This window comes from Harpia harpyja, chromosome 2, assembly GCF_026419915.1.
Source record: "Harpia harpyja isolate bHarHar1 chromosome 2, bHarHar1 primary haplotype, whole genome shotgun sequence".
Lineage (NCBI taxonomy): Eukaryota > Metazoa > Chordata > Aves > Accipitriformes > Accipitridae > Harpia > Harpia harpyja.
Window position 1 is genome coordinate 75626204 of NC_068941.1, and position 17587 is coordinate 75643790.

At 38.2% G+C, this 17587-nt stretch overlaps 1 protein-coding gene across 1 annotated transcript in view; it reads left to right on the top strand.

Annotated features, from left to right (window-relative positions):
- Positions 1 to 17587, top strand: part of SLC2A9 (solute carrier family 2 member 9) — a 117354-nt gene that overhangs the window by 53482 nt on the left and 46285 nt on the right. Inside the window, exons 8-10 of the mRNA XM_052780471.1 lie at positions 895 to 1082; positions 6880 to 6990; positions 16840 to 16941. Of these exons, the coding sequence (XP_052636431.1) occupies positions 895 to 1082; positions 6880 to 6990; positions 16840 to 16941 (401 nt within the window). The remainder of the gene's footprint in view (positions 1 to 894; positions 1083 to 6879; positions 6991 to 16839; positions 16942 to 17587) is intronic.

Genomic DNA, 17587 nt, shown 5'->3' on the forward strand with positions numbered 1-17587 from the left:
TTTTAAACATCTCTTAAAAAGCCAACCCCTGGGGTATGTTCGTAAGATTGTGACAAAAGTATCATCGGCATATACACTATCTGTAAAACAAGGTTGGTGGAGATATACCACCCCTGTTAGGAGGTATCTGTTTGTAGTACCTCTTGGAGGAGGTGTGAGATGGAAAGCTTTTATTATTCACAGTGGAAGGATATCTCAGTAAGTCATCGATGTGCAATGATATAATACTGAATGGTATGTTTTTCTGGGGAGATGAGTTTGTTTGTTTACATTTGGCAAGTAAATTCACTCCTGTGTCTCCAGCGTTGACAAATAGAAAATATTGAACTGCTCTGGGTAATTCTTTCTAATATTAATCATCTTGACAAAGTGAATTCTTGTCTGTATGCTAGTAAAAATAAGAGGTAATATGAAGAGTAATAGCTGTTCCTTTCAAATGTCTGCCTTTTCTTGGTTTACCAGACTTACGTATGTTTTTACATCTTATTACCTCTCTATCCAATCTATCTCCAGCAACAAAGTCTGCTATATTGTTAGGCTGCAAAAATAGCCAAGTCAAATACTGTTCAGAACTGCTTTTGCTTTTAAACCCTTTTTTCAGATTACACAGGGTTTTCACTCCACACTGGACCTTAGGCTGTATTATATACAAAATAATATAAGGAGAGATCCGGTAGGGTGCCAGATTATATTCTTGTTGCAGTTTCTGAGACCAGTTGCAGGGATAAGCCAGATCATACCCAGAGCAGAATGATATTGTTGGCAGAAAAATTAAGTTGTAGCCCATGTATGTCTCCTGTTTGTGTCACACGTTTCCCTTTCTATGAAACAAGTCTGTTGTAAATGCACATAGAGCCAAGTGTCTGACCTAAAGTACATGTCCTCTCTTTGTAGCATTTCAGACCTTCCTTGGGAAAGATGACGTGTCTCATGAAGTAGAAGAAGTTTTGGCAGAGTCTCGAGTCCAAAGAAACACCAAGTTAGTGTCGATACTTCAGCTCCTGAGAACCCACGCTGTGCGATGGCAAGTCATTACCGTGGTCGTCACCATGGGCTGCTACCAGCTCTGTGGGCTAAATGCTGTAAGTGTCCTTCTTCAGGCACCCTCCTGGGGTGCTCCTTTCTTTCTTTTTAATACAAGGTTTGTGCAAGGATTGTACAAGGATTGAGCAACCTCTATGAGTTTCATTTTTGGCTGCTCCTTAGTAGTAGTGATTTTGTTACGCCAGCATGTGGGAAGGTCCATGGAGATCTGTATCATTTGTTTGGATTTTTTTCAACAAAAAAAAAAAGGGACGGTAGCCATGTTGTGTTAACTTTGAAGGAGTACATGAAAAGGTAGCACAGATCAGCAAAGAAAGAGTGTGCAACTTCTGCTTCTGATGCTCAGATTCTCTGTTTCTGGTCGGTTAAGATCTGGTCTGATATGCCCCATGTTTGTTCATGTTAGGTAAAATTGGTCTTTTCAGTAGACATTTCTGCTTAGGTTAATTCAGTTCTGTACTTACAGAATTCAGCAAAAGTTCCCTGTAAGTGATTTTAAGAGGTTGCACGGGATGCTTGATTTTTGTTGTTGTTTCATACAATTCGAAGAATAAGCTGTGCTTCAATATGCCTTTCTTGGAAAAGTGAAGCAAAAGAGGAAAAGAAGACACAAAACAGTCAATAGCCAGAAGTCCTGTTGACCATTAAAGTGTCTGAGGCTAATGGATATCAAAGTCTTCTCTTCCATCTGTCCAAGCCTATTGCATCGGCTAGGAGAGGGTCACAGGACAATTTAGGTTGGAAGGGATCTTTGGAGGTCATCTGGTCCAAGCCCCTGCCCAGAGCAGGACTGACTTCAGGGTTGGCTCAGGCAACAGAGGGCTTTGTGCAGTTGAGTTTTAAATACGTCCAAGGGTAAAGAGTCCACAACCTCCCTGGGCAACCTATGCCAGGTGTTTTCACCACTTACATTGTGAAAAGTGTTTTTTTTATCCCGCCAGCACTTTCCTTGCTGCAGCTTGTGACATCTGGCTTAGATGCTTTACAATGCACAACATGAATGCTCTCATGAAGCATCTCGAAGCAAAAGGGGTTTTCGTCAGAGTTCAAAAGTGTTAATTACTTATATATATTTGAAAGACAATATTACCGCTGCTGAAAGGAGCTCTTACTGTGGCTTTGTGCATTACACCATACTTCAGGTAGTTTGTTTTTTTTCCCCCCCAGGGCTAATCAGTGATAATAAGTGTAAATGCTTCTGGTATCTAAGACAACTAGTTCAGGCTTATCTCAAGTATCTCTATAGCTTTAACACTCCTGATACAAAGTAATTTGTCCAAGACCGTTTGAAAGATTAATGCAATTAGAACTCTGGTGTCTAAAAGCTTTTAACAAAATACTAGGAGGGAAATAGAAGATTTTTTTCATACTGTGGGGTGAACTATAAAAACGTTTGTATAGGTGAAATCCTAATTGTACGATTTCAGTGCTAATGACAGGCTATTTTGTTCCTCATTGTGGACACTTTTTTAAGAAAAGAAATGGAATTATCTTGTCGTCCAGTCTTTCTAAGATTAATCAACGCATAAGTGAAAAAAAATGACACTTGTAGTAAGAAACAGACTGTTCAAATAATGAAGCATATTGCCTAAAAAAGAAAGAGAATGCCACAGCTAAATTTTCAGGAGAAAATGGAAGAGTTTTGTGGCTTTGCGGGTATTTAATAAATGACAGAAATTGTTCAGTATTCCGTGGCAGAACAAAGCCACACTTTCATAGATTGAGTGGGGGTGTGGGGAGATAGTGAGACATGTCCAGTCCGAAATGGATGCCAGAGTTGTTTTAAAGTGCCATTGGGTGGCCACTTTCTAAAAATATGCCTCAGAAAAACTATCTTTGTCAGGAAACCTGTGTGTTGAGTTGGCTGTTTCAAGCCTTACCTTTTTTTGTTATTATCACTTTGCTTCTCCTCCCATGCAATGCCACTAAACATGAGAAAAAATTATTCACACAGAATTTGCATTCTGAAATCGATTATTTAAATAGTTAATAGTAAAAACAAGCAGTTATAAGAGAGGTCAAGAGAAATAGCTGGACCACTTGATTAAGAGACCAGGTTTCAATTCCTTGTCTCTTTTGCATGGCTTTCCTGGCTGATCTTGCTCAAGTCACCTGAAGCTCAGAGATTAGAGGACAGGTACAGGCGTGACAGATACTGCTGAACCCAGGTCTTGGCTTGCCTGACTGCATCTGAATTAACCTGCTGGGTGTGAGCCAGCATCAGCAAGGTTTAACTGGCTGCGAACGCTTCCTTCTAACTCATAGCTCCCACCATTTGCTTTGTCTGTAGTGCCCTGTTAGTCAGTCTGGTCTTTTCCACAACTACCATCTGGGCAGGGCATATGGGAAAGTTGGACTTCTTTCAGGCGAGAGTGTCAGGTCACTCTCTGGGGAAATTACCAACTGGCAGACTTCTGTAATCATCCTGCTGGTATCTGAGAACACTTGCTTCCTTTTAAGGCTCTTACTTTACAATAAAAATTTGTTGTGCTTAAAAACAGTACATTTGTTGGTTTCCACATTGAACAGAAATCATGGTTAAGCCCCGATCGTATTAATGTATTCAATTATAATGAAATACCAGACAGTCTGACCTAAATTGACATAAATAAGTGAATCTGTATTAGTCCCTTGTCATCTGATAGAATTTATCCATGATACATATCATCCATAATAAATTTATTTATCTTCCACCATTGTATCTCAGTTCTAATGAAGACACAAAACTACAGTGAAGTTCTCATTGGTGAACTTTATTCTTTTTCACATCAAGAAATATACTGTACTGCATATTGCTTTAAGAGAGTCGTTCCCAAAATAGGATCCCTAGGCTTCTCTGGGCTTTGTCCTGAAGGCAGAGGGGTGTATTTCAAATGGCAAGAAATCATGGTGGGGACGGGGGTCTGTGCAGCAATGCATGTTTTCAGTATGCAAAAGATCTACCACGGTGTGCTCTTCATACTTGGTATGGAGAAGACCTGGCATCAGGCAGTGTAGGAAGGGTTGAGTGTGCACACAGTGTATGTCTGTGTTGTTACCCATCACTTTTTGTTGCTTTCTTTTCCTGTTGAAGAGTTGAATTTCTTAAGAAGAAATGTATGTAGGGAGCTGGATGAGAAATAAAAGGACTGGAAAATTGAGTCAATGCTAGAGGGGTCAGTGGTGTGAGAAAGTTTGGGAACACCACTAACATATACTGCATGCCACTTTAAGCTAAGAGCTTATAGGAGTAAAAGCTTATGATAAGCAAAGAAAGCAACTTTCATGCAGCTAACTAGTCTACAGGCAAGAATGCTAAAATGTTACCTCCAGACTCACAGAAATCGGACTGCAGAGATACAGCTGTTCCTCATGGCAGCTGTTTAACTGACCAAAATGGCAAAGTTTTACTTCAGCCTGTGAAGCAACAGCAACCCACCATGGACGCAGGAAGTCAGATGTCCCTGTGTTGATTTGGACCTTCTGCCCCATTTTCCACAGCTCTTTCATTCCAAGACTTTTAGCCCAATCATTAGTTAATTTTGTGAGCTAATGAAATCATTAGCTAACAAAAACCATGTTAGAAAAATAACTTAAGTGAAAGTAGAGTAGTCGTCATTAGCTTACTAAGTTTGTCTCAGTAATATCCTAGAGCAATGTACTTCCCTGTTTAATGATACACAGGCTGAAAAACATTCACTTTTATTGTTTTGAAATGTGTACATCTTGTTAATTTTTACCCTAATTTATTTTTGTGCTGCTACAGAGACTAATAAGTCAGTGAACCTCATCCTGTCTTTGCTCTGCCAGTTTTTTAATCTACCTGTGTTATTACCACTCTTACCATCAGTGGTCAGTCACACTCTTCTGTAAAACCACTTGAGAAACATCTTATGTTCTAGTTGTTACATTTTGGCAAATTGCATTCAGGAGTTGTCTGCTTAAGTGACTCCTTGGCCTTTTCTCTTTCAAGGTCTGCATACCTGCAATATCACTATCATTTTTAGAAGCTCTATCTGCTATGCAAAACTGGTACCAAGAATGAAATGACTAAATTACGTTTTCTAACTTTCATTGCGTGAATTTTTCAATCTTGTAACTTGTAGTATGAAGAAAAAAATTACTTTTATCACGGTTTTGTGCTACCTTGTTTTCCTTATATACTGCATAGGTGTATGGGAGGTGAATAGGTTGTCAGACTACTGGGTCCCAAAAAATTTATCATTGGGCATAAACATTTCAGAAGGAAATGAGAGCTGATTCTTGGGTTTGCTTCAGTCTGTGCTCTCTATCAGCAGGCCAGTGAAATGCACAATTAACAACAGTGCACGCTCCATAAAGGCAGATTACCTCATTTAGAGAAGTTTGCTACTATCACTTATTGTCACTGCATCTATTCTGGTGAGAGCTGATGTGCCAGCAGTAGGCACAGAAGTCTTCATTCAGCTTCTCTTTATCTGTAGGGTGATATAGGTGACTTTTTAGTCCTTGGTATTTTATTTTACTTTTGGTTTATGTAAGATGAGTTGGATTTTCTTCTTTGGTCTGGAACAAGCAGCTTTGCTGAAGGACTAGTTGGGAATTTAGAATTACTTTTTTTTTTTTTTTTTTTTTTTTTTCCACAAAGCTCCCGATTTAGTAGCTTGATGAACAGATGTAGCATGTGCATAATATGCTGGTAGGCAGCAGGGTTTTCCTCATGTGATCAAAACACTTCTATTCATCAGACAAGCCTTTTCTTTAGCAGTGCTTGCCCTGTTAGGGCTTGTCACATGGACAGCATATGGAAAAAAATATCACTGCTACTTTTATGCTTAGGGCCATCATTATCTCTGGCTTCAGTTTTGTTGTCACAGGTAATCAGCTATAGTTTAGAACTTATTTTCTTCTGATAATTGGTTGTTTCAATTGTTTTTCATTTCTCTAGTAAATCAATTATCTTTTCTCTCTCCAAGGCAGTCTCTTCTTGTTTCATGCTTTTGGCAGCTGAAATCTTTGGCTAGTTCTTGCTGTCACCTTGAGTACAACATAAATATTATATGGTTTTCAGACTTTATTTGTGATATGAGTGGGGCTCTGATACTTACCAAACTTGTTATTTTAGAGTATTACCACTATATATTCTCTGTCTGGACATTGTCACCACTGGATGTGGTTTTACTGACCAAACATGAATGACTTCCTCTAAGCTAGTAACCCTACGCTCCCTGTGTTTCTGTCCATTAGTGACAGCTCCTTCTAGCCTATGATTCATTTCATCGTAAAAGAGGCTTTTTACTTTTCACCAAGCAACTCTGACTCTAAAAGTATCTTTTTTTTCTGTTGATGATAGAGATTAGGGTGATGGCTTGTACTGCAGTTGTCCACGCTGCAGTGAGGTTAAAGTGAGATAAATTTCACACCTTCTGTCCAAAAAGGAGCAGTTTCTGCAGTGCCTCAGCATCTCTTTCCTGTTCTCTTCTCTGTTGTTACGTGCCATTGAAGTATTCCATAAAGCCACCCAAACCTGCTTTTTAAGCAGTGTGGCTTAGCCACACGAAACCTATTTGTATCCTCTTGTTCAAGCTTAAAGTGAGTTTCTTTGATTTACTCCTAAAGTGAATTAACCTAAATCGAGTTAAAGCTGCTTGTAATTCTGCCTGGGTCTGCAAGCAGAAGTACAGCAGTGTTGTGACTAATCTACTTGAAATTTGCACCTTCCCTTCATTTGTTGTCCTCCCCAGCCCTCGGTCATTTGGGAGTGCTCAGTGTTTTAAGAAGTCTGGTCTCTGGCAGATCAGATGCTTGAACTGAATACCAGTATATTGTAGTTCAAGCCATAACGATTAATAACTCATTTTCTTTTCTCTGATACAGATCTGGTACTACACAAACAACATCTTCAGTGAAGCTGGGATCAATCATGAAACAATCCCCTATGTTACTCTAAGTACTGGTGCTGTAGAGACTGTGGCTGCTGTTTTTTCTGTAAGTATGGTTATAAAAATCCATTAACTTGTTTGGTATTTAGATTACTGACTTTATTTCCTTATACAGGGTAGAATATAAACAGAATAGTGTATTGAGGATTAAGTGTAATGGTGGATAAAGCAATTGAAAATATTATTTCTAGGTTTAATCCAAAGCCCAGTTTTGTGGCTGGGGATTTTTTTTTAAGAAGATGTTCTCTAGTTTTAGGTGCATAAAAAGTTGATATATCCTGAGGTGCTTTGTATGAGGAAGAAGGTAGGAACAGCAGGGCCCGAAGTACATTAAGTGCTAACTCATAAATGATTTCACCTGGTAGAATGACTTTACCTGGTAGCAGTTTATTCACATCTGAGAGTCTTCTCATGTGCCTGCTGGGCAGCAGGCAGTGTTGGTGGAGAAGGCTCTGGCATAGTACAACTAGGTGTGTTCAGTGTGGATCGCAGAAATAGCCATATGTCTTACTGAGCACGTTTTAATGACACGTTTTCTATAGCAGCTTACAAACAGTGGGGAAAATCCTTCAGCCATTTAAAAATATAGGAGTAAATGTTTGCAACCCAGCTTGGTGAAAGAATAAGCCAGCAAGCTAGAACAAGGTTGTCCCATGTTGTGTTAAATTCTGCTATCTCATTCACTGGGGGCAAGCAGGCATCCTTTCGTAACACACGAGCTCCTGAGTAGGTTGTGTACCTTCGCTACGCATTGAACGTAGAGGAAGATGTTAGTTGAAAAAATTACCCATGCACATTTTTTTTCTTTCCTATTTCAAGATAGAAAAGTTGACTAGGAAAAAAAAAACCACTAAATGAGAAAACTAAACCTAAAAATACAGGTGAGTACATGATTAATTGCTAAAGGAAATACATTTCTGTTTGCAATGCAATACATAAGAAACAATGGGAGAGGTCTGTGGAATGGAAAGTTGCAAACAAGCAAATATTCTTTTCTTTGTTTGTTAGAATTTTTCCTTATCTTTATATATTCTATACCAACTGTATTTGCACAATACTGGACACACCAGACAAGCATTTTTAAATGTCAGAAGAATGGTTTTGGCAAAAAAATCCTTTCCAGTGGCAAAGCAACTGCTTATGACCTATAAAATGTTAAACTAAATCCAGCTATCAAGTATATTTTCTTATAATCTAGGACATAAGGACTCTCAAAGGTCACAAAGATCTTCTTCTGATCTTTGTGAATTTCCACAAATCTATTTTTGGGTAAGCCATCTTTTTTTTAATTAAAGGGACATTCTTTTTTATAGGTGAAAATAGTGACATATGGAAATCCTTACCTCTTACAATTTCTTCTTTGTGATACTGCAGAAATGCTTCTTTTTTTAAGATACACATAAAAATAATAATGATAATTCTGCCAGTTATTTAAGTGAAGAATACACCTCTTTTTTGTGGAGACAGATGAAAATCACGTGGAGATGATTCCATGGTATTAAAGCCATTCTATAAATAGGGTTTGTCATCTTTTCCGTTCCTTCTGTGCTGTCAGTTTGTGGGGCTTATTCAGAGCACACTGTTCATACATAATGAGGTGGATGTGTCTGCTTTGGTTCCTGGTATGTGTGGTAACTTTTTTATGCCTGAGAGGAGTGTTTTTAATACTTTCTCCGTTTAAGCTACTTGCTGTGCCTCTGGAAATGCTGAGGTATTGATATCTCCGCTCCCTTCAAATTTGCTTTTTCAGTTCAAGAGAAATGCTGCTTTGTAGCCTTAATTTTATTTCAGTAATCTGCATAAATGTATCACCGCTGCTGTTTAAAGGAACAACAACATGAATTTGATTTTTCAATTGAAGGTTTTGCAGCTTCTCGTTTCTACAAGTAATTTCCTCTAAATTTTTTTCATGCCTAGAACTAGGAATGGGTGATTTCCTCCTATTCCCAACCTCTCAGCTGCTCTTTTTGCTGGGTTTTTTTTTGTGGTTGGTTTTTATTTTAATCTATTTGACAGCATTAAATATTAAGTCAGGTGCATATGTCTTATGTACTACTCAGAGGGAAGAAGAGAAGAAGCAGGAGAAAGCAAGGGGAGAACTTAATTTTCCTGTTTTGCTTTTTTTGTATATTGTGCTGGCTAGCAGAAACCAGATTTTATTAATAATAAATTCCAGGATTTCAGTAGATACTCCTATCAGTAATAGAAGGAGAGTTTTTGTTCTTGTAAATGAAATAGCTATTGGAGAGGTCCACAAAGAAATCACGTACCATCTCTGATCATTAGGCATATGTTAGGTGGTCATGAGACTCTGAGCCTCAGTAAGAATACTTAGGTATTGGTGAGCCTCATATGAATGCTAAAGGAAAAGATTGAAATAGATATATTTCATAGAGAAGCAAAATAATATTTAGGAGATAAAATATCATTCAAACTGTGGAAAAATTTGAAAGTCTCCCTTTAGCGTGTTTCCTGGGAGCAGCAGCATAATAGTGATAATGTTGATGTGGTCCTTGAGGAAAGGCAAATAACATCCCATCCTTTTTATAGCTCTGTATTGCCTCAGATCGCTTGATATGCCTGCTAGTAACATGGTTTGCCTACAGCTCCATCCCTCTTCCTGTCGAGCAAAAGCCACATGAACAAGACATTGAAGAATGAAACACATGCATCAGCATTTTCCTTTCATTCATATAATTTGGCTGCAGCTCCTGCTTACACCATCACTTCCTAGTTTACTTCATGAAACACCTGTGTTGTAGCATTGCGTACTTAGTGCCCTGGCTTCTCTCTGGGGAGACGATATAAACTTTCTGTATGTTTTTCAGTTAATTGTAGACTTCTCCAGCCATTGTACTGAACACAGATTCAGTTTAGAGGACTGGCTAGACAAGCTACTTTTTAATGAGAGCACCCATTAATTTCAGTTTGCTTCTGAAGAAGTTAGGTATCCTCTGGAATGAAATACTGAATAGATTTCCTACTCATAGACATGTCACAGCAGTAAGTTATCTGACATGATGTCATGCTTTGAAGCAGGATGGAATATACCTAAATAATTCCCTGGCAAATATGTGTTTTTTAGAAGTCTGTTCTATAAATTCTACTGTAAGGGGGCTCCACAAACCTAGTTATTCTTTAGTAAGATTGGTTATTGTGGCTTTTTTGTAATTTTTAGTAACTGGGGTTAATTTAATTTAGTTGTTGTCTTACTCTTAGTGGACAAAAAGAACAATTTGCCAGTGCCTTTCTTTGACAAGGCAACAGGCTGAATGGAAAGGGAGACAGAAGTAAACGTGTGAAAAGATTCCTCCCCCCTCCATGAAACCAGCATGGAATAAAAGAGAATGTTATTCAAATTAAGCATCCCACATCCAATTTTGCCATCTGTGGCACCACATTTGGTCTTTATATAATGTTCACAGGAAGAGACTATGACTATGTGGAGAAGATTATGCCTTAAGCATTTCCCATAAGGTGATGCATCAAGGTGTTACTAATGTGCCTTCCAAAGCCTGTGACACAGACGAGCCATGCAAAGCCTGGAATGAGTTAAAATACAATTCAGTAGTAGACCATAAAAGAATATAGGAAATCTTTTGCAGTACCACACAGAAGTCAAGGAAGCCAGCTTTCTTAGTTGAGAAGATGTTATTCTGCTTTGGGACGTCATGATAAAGGGCTCTTAGACTCGTTCCATGTTTCTTTTAATGTTAATAGATCTTAACGTACAAGAAGGGATTCCCTGCTTAGGGCATGGGTCATCTAAACAAGGGTACTCCAGACACTTCAGTCTGCATTCTCATCCCTAACACATTTCCTCCATGGTGTCCAAAGGGTAATGCAAGATATCTCCATTGAAAGTCTGTGGCTCCACTGGGGTCAGAACAGGAAAAAATATGTTCCAGTGACAGCCAGTCTTAGCAAGTGGAAAAAATGGGGTGACAAATACTTTAATCTCGAGGTTTCTTAGGAAGTTTTGCTATAATCTGATTTTTAGTGAGACTTTTAATGCAGTCCCATGTGACGTTGTTTGCATTAGGTCAGAATCAACCTTCACCTACCCATAATCCCCAATAGGCTGTAAGTAGAGGAGAGTGAAAGAATGGGGCAAACATGGCCTTTTCACCTTTTGCTCCCCTCAGCCTGAGAAGCTGTTGCTCAAGGAGTACCAGAAGTAGAAGGTAATACCTTGGCCTATAATACCCTGGATAAAATTTTTTCTTTGAATTTGCCTAGTTACTTTTCAACTTCCGTATGTTTTTAGAACCCATGGCATCCTAAAGCAGTGAATTTCACAGTTTTTCATACATATTGTATGAAAAAGTCCGTCATGTTGAGCTTAGAGAATAAAAGATACAGGAGGTGTGGGCTGGATGAAATGATAACAGTGTGGATGCTCAGCTAACTGCAAAACTATTCTTAGAGAGTAGCTATCAACACTTAACTGTCATACACAGAAATATCAAGTGGGATTCTGTGCTGGTTTGTCCTGGGTCAATTAATCATAAAAATATCCATTAATAATATGGGAGAGGTAACAAAGAGCCTTTTATAATCAACTATGTCATCCAAACTCTCTAAAGGGAGAAACTCAAAAGTCACTGTATTGGAAAAAATGTAAGCAGAAAGAATCAGCACTAGAAAAGAGATAATTGACCAAGCAGCTTCCCAGACCATGGTATTTGTTGACAGCTGGAGTGCATGTGGGCACATTTTCACTGTAGGATGAATTGCAAGGTGTGACTGTGTTAATGCATGCTACCTTAATCCACAAGTGGTCAATGGGATTTCCTTTAGACAAAGACATTATTCCTCCTTAATCATTTTATTACACTTGGGCTTTTGGATGGACAAAGATTAGATGTGTTGAAGTAACCATGTAGTGCCTTCCAGGAGAAAAAGTCTCCTTATGAAGGTCTACCTTACAACGCCACTCCTAAGACCCGAGGTATAGTGGGTTAAAGACTGCAGTTGTGTAGTACAAATCCTTCTGCAGGATATATTCAGAAATTGAAAGTTTTAAAGACTCCTGCTGTTTTGTATTAAAAAAAAAATGGTTTTGAGTAATTTTTTTTCCCAATCTATTCGAGATGATCTGCATCAGGGGATTCAAATACCATCATTAGAAAATAAAGCACCACCCACAGTAATCTGTCATAGATCAAGGTCAAGATCTAGTCTAGCTTTTATAACATGAACCTGACACAAGACAAAACTTAATGCTTTTAACAAATAAATCATCAACAGAAGGAGCTTTGCTTCAAAAATATCTACAGCTTACTGAAGAGACGTAATAGGGGTAAGGTAATGGGGTTTTTCTCTGCCGCCCTAAGGGCTGTTCCCAGGTACTGCTGAGGTGAAAGCGGCTGGCTGGAGTGAATCCCTGCATGGGCTATGTCTTGGTCATGCTGGTCCGGCAAGCATTGAGTATGGGGACCCTCTTCAGTGAATGGAAAATTTCACTGCCAAGTGAAGCTGACTGAGGATGCTTTACTGCAAAATAGTTCAGACTGAGCTTACAAACTTAGTAATCAATTCCACCCTTTGCTGATAGTAATCCCTAGCCTGGTACCTACAGAAAATGTGTAGGATCTTATCCTGTCATGGCATTAACACAGATACAGGCAAACTGATGTGAGAGCCAGGGTAGGCACAGATTTATTTAAGGCTTGCACTTACATGGTCAGGCTCCGTGCTAGGCCTCTAAATTCCAGTTTATGTACTTAAATAAAATAACCCATTTCTTTGTTTTACAACTGTATAATTCATCCAGTAAACAAATGGATATACATAAGAATAGGAATCAAAAAAACAATTTATAATGCTCAGTCTTCTGTTCCTCTCCTTTTCCTGGATGCAAGATACTACACATTGTGTCATAAATAGACCTGACAGTGATATAAATGTGATTATCCATTTTAATCCTGCTATTTAAAATGGAAATAACACAGAGTTAGCTTGTCACATCAAGTCTGAATCTAGACATACAGGCTTACTCAGACCTATATCCAAAATACATGAGGAAAAAAAGCGTAGCTACCTTTGACGTTAGCACATAGATCAAACTTCTTTACAGAGCTGAGACATCAAGAAAATATAATGGGGTTTTCTCAGTATAATTTAGGGCCAAGAAATGAGTAGGGAATAGTATTCAGTGACCTCCCATTTGCACTGTAGAACTCGCTTATGCATTCATTTTATCTAGAGAAGCTTGTCTGATCTTTTTTAATGCACTATGCTTTCATTATGTCAGCCCCGGTATCTGCAGCTGACTCAAGTGAAAAGATTGACATTTGCTTTTTTAACTTTATTCGCAAGTGTTTCCTGCCAGACAAAAGTAAGTTGTGTGAACTGTTAACTTAGTTTGCATATCAGTTGCCTTATTATCACCAAACGTTTGTGTTGAGAGAATTTTGGTTGCAATATTTTTTTACACATTTTCAGTAATTTCAGCTGTGTTAATTCCCATGACTCGGTATAGGCTTCTACAAATGCATGTTTATGATCACACATAAACAAGTATCAGCCTACACAATTTGGCATATAACTCAGTGTGCTATCACAGAAAACAGTTGTAAGATTCTTTTTTTTTACTGTGCTTGAGCATGTACTGAATTTCCTGTTATTTCATTTACTCTACCATGTAGTATATTTTGACTTGTTATAGGTCTTCAATAGGTAACAGTTACCAGCACATAGCAGTGGAGCATTCAGAACTGTAAATACTTGAAAACTGGTGAATCATCTTCCACTTCTTGTGAGTCATAAGCATCTTAGTGGGTTTTGCAAGTTAACAAGTTTGGGATTTGTATAATTATAACTAAAAATGAAGTTGTTGTCTGTTTATAACCTCAAAACCAGGATTTTTTTCACCAGGGAAACATGATGTTATAGAAGACATGTCAGAACTTTCTTTTCAAGTATTTGCTGAAACTTCAGAGTTTATCTGAGCTTTTTTTTTCCATCAAGAAAAGGGGAACAAACAATTCAGCAGAGAAATTTGAGGTACTGATGTATTGTCATAGGTTTTCTTAAGAAATCCTCAAAAATAAATCAAATTTTAGTTAGAAACACTGTAGACCTTACCAGCTTGATGGACTGGCCGTTGAAGAGTCTGTGTGCTTAAACGATTCAAAAAACCTTTTTGGCCTTGATGAAGGATTGTGCCTCCTGAGAGGCTTTTCTGTTGTGGATTGGCTCCCAGTTGAACAACTTTGATCTGCCAATGGTCCCTGGGATGCTTCTGCATTGCCTCCTGACCCGCAAAGCCACAGACCCATGTCTTTCCAAACACGCATGCTGCCTTTCATGAGACCACAGCTTTGTAATTTATAACCAGGTAGGGAGCATGGTTTTGATTGTTGCACTTGGCTTTTCACGAGCTTGATTCTGTGTAGTACTTGGTTTCAGCAGACTGGTGTGCCTCGTTTGAATCTGTGCCATGAGCAGATGTGTTTTGTTGTGTTGGAACTGGTGATACAAGAGGTTGGTCACACATTTGAACAAATTAGAGGTGTCCTTAGCTTTAAAATGGAAGGCCTTGTAATTGTGCAAGTTAATCACGCCTAATTGAGAAGTCTTCCAAGTCTGTATTTCCTAGATTTATTAGTGTTGTCAGTGTACTTAACTTTGTATCAACTTTGGAAATGATTATAGGATTTCCAGCAATTCTGCTACATCATAGTGTCCCTGTGAATAATGACAAAATTCCTGCTTTTTTCAAGTGAATGAAGTTGGTCCTTTCCATAAATCACAAGAAATGTCACCAAGAATTGTAATTGTAAATTCTTTGGAGCAGAAACTGCAGGGAGTGCTCAGAAGCTGAAGCATTCAAGTTCCTCATTGCTACTGTATTAAATAGATAGCACTGATGAACGCTTGGGAAGCCTGGCATCAGCTCAGGGAAGAGAATGACTGCACATGGATTTGCTTTAGTTCTTCCCAAATTGTCTCTGAGTGAAAAAGAATTTAAATATATTAGAACTACTATTCTCTTCTGTAAAAAGGATATGGAACCCACAGATCCTGCTGTAACTGTATCTGTGCTTGACTGGTCTCAGTTAAAACTGGGAGTGCCTCATCAACCCACCTAGATTTGCCCAAGTATGTCCACACTACTTATTCTCAGTGTATGTAGGCACAAGTGCATACACACGTCTTTTTGGAGGACTTAGTCCAAACTGTCCTCCCTTAGTGGGATGGGATTGGCTTTGCTTTGAGCTTTACAACCAAAAACTAGCTATCACTTTTTTCCCATGTTTTGCTCTGTATGAGAGGCATCTGTGAACCTTTTTCCTTCTAAGAGAAACATTCATCCCTTACCCTGTTTTAATACAAAACCCACCAGCTGGTATAACACCAAGATTGTTTAATCATGACCACCAATCCAGAACTGGAAAAAAAAAGAAAGGGAAATTCCCTGGTATGTCAAATTACATGTGCAGCATCTATTGCTGAATGTGTAATTCATAACAAATTACATGTGAAGCATCTATTGCAGAAATCTCTCTCTTCTTGTGACCCATCAGACAACTTTTCATCCCTCAGAGCCATAAAAAAGCCTCTTGGTTAAGTGTACGTGTGGCCACATGTGTTTGCAAGATGGATTCATTAATCATAGTGGAAAATACTTGGCATCTTGTAGAGGTTTTGACAGTGCAGCAATTGCAGTTTTGGAACATTTGGACCCTGTGAGCACAATGTGAAATGTTAATAACATCAGCGCGGGTCTATTTTAAACACAGCTCCAAAATAAATTCTATTATGGAAGCTGTGGAAACTGTCAAAATGAGTATATTTCCTCATTTAAAGAAATAACGAATGCTAAAGCTCGCCCCAGAGCTGCTTTCCGTGTTCTGCAGTGTCACAGTGCGCATCTCTGGTGTGGAAGCCCTGCTTGGCAGGGTGCGGCATTGGTGTGTTTTGAAGCCGGTCCTAAAATCTGCTGGTGAACCCGACGCTGTGGAAGAAGCACTTGCCACAGAACGTGTTTCTTCCCTGGGTGACTTTGTACTTTCCTTTAATGCATTTCTTTTAGACGCCCACAGTGGAATGGTGTGCACAATCTCCCAGAATTAAGGGTATTACTCCAGATTTCATTTTAATTGCTCATTTTAGTTGCTCATTTTATTTTTTGCTCAAAGGATGTGTGGAAGAGGGATTTCAGTTTCCAGTAAATAACAATGTGGCAAACAGTTGTGTGATTCTGACTTTAACTTATTTGAAGTGGTACATTTTGGGCTTTGTAAAATTGTTTTATCTTCCTCATAAGAAAGCCAACTGTAATTAGTAATTACAGTAGTTATCAACGAGAATAGTACATCAGCTATTATGACCTAAAATATATATTAGCCTATTTTAATGAGTCAGACTGGCAAAGACAGTTTCCTGTTACAGCTTTTCAAGAAACTCTTCATTGTGTTCTTCTTTAGCAGATAAGTATTCAGATTTTTGTACAGCTAATGTACAGTGCTTGTTTTATTATTAAATTGTTGCACAAGAAGTTAAATGTAGTAGTAACTTTGAAATTGACCATGCTAACAGTATTAAACTTGAATTTACCAGTTGCACACTTTCCCTATCTGTACGGTCATATTTGTTCTGTAGTAGGAAATCCAGGCATAAAACTATTAGCAAGTACTGCTTTGATGGTTTCCTAGTTTTTTCAGTGGTCTCAAATAAGGATGCTATGCTGACTTGTTTTTTCAAAGAGGTTAAATTGTGTAAACATAATTGTGAACACAATTATGAACACATCATAGCTGATAAATAGTATAAAATCAACTCTCATGGTTTTATTTTTGATGTTCATATTTACTAGGAGAACATACTACATGGTCTGAGTTCTTCTGCTTTATTGATAAAGTCAAATGCCACACTTTTTGTTTTCCAGGGCTTAGTTATTGAACGGCTTGGACGTAGACCACTACTCATTGGAGGTTTTGGATTGATGGTTGTCTTCTTCGCAGTACTTACCGTCTCTCTAACTTTACAGGTAACGCTACAGTCATTACGTATTTTTATTCTCTCTTTTGCCTATTTTAAACACCAAGCGCTCAATACCAGTTTTCCTCAGCATTCCTATGTAAGCCAATCCTTTTAATCAGTTTGGCATAAGGATTCAAAGGTCTACCTTTTGTTTATTTATGAATCTGTTGGTTTCAAAGTATTATGGTTAGCCATAGCAACTTTTGCATTAAAAAGCCATAGGGGCTTTGTCACGTTCAATCTCCTTAACTCAAAGTTTCATGCATATCATGAACTATTATGAAGACAATGTTACCCATAGTTGGGCAAATAGTTTACCCATATTCCATGGTTTTATCTTTGTTTGTAATTTAGTCTTTTCAAGATTTATTTAGTACTTTATATGTCATCCTTATTCTTAGGTTTGGATGTTTTTTCCCAGTAGTGAAAAATTTCCATGTTTGCTATTTCTTTCAAGTTACATTTCTGATATTTTTATTGAAAATATGAAGACTTAGCCTTTGCAGAACACTTGCACTTAAGTTCTGAGATGTTACTAGCAGTCAGTTCCCCAGCTATTTCAAATGGTCAGAGGAGGATTATTAAACCAGTCTAAATACTGACCCTGAGTCATTTGTCCTTGTTTAACTTCCATTTACATAACGATGCAGTTT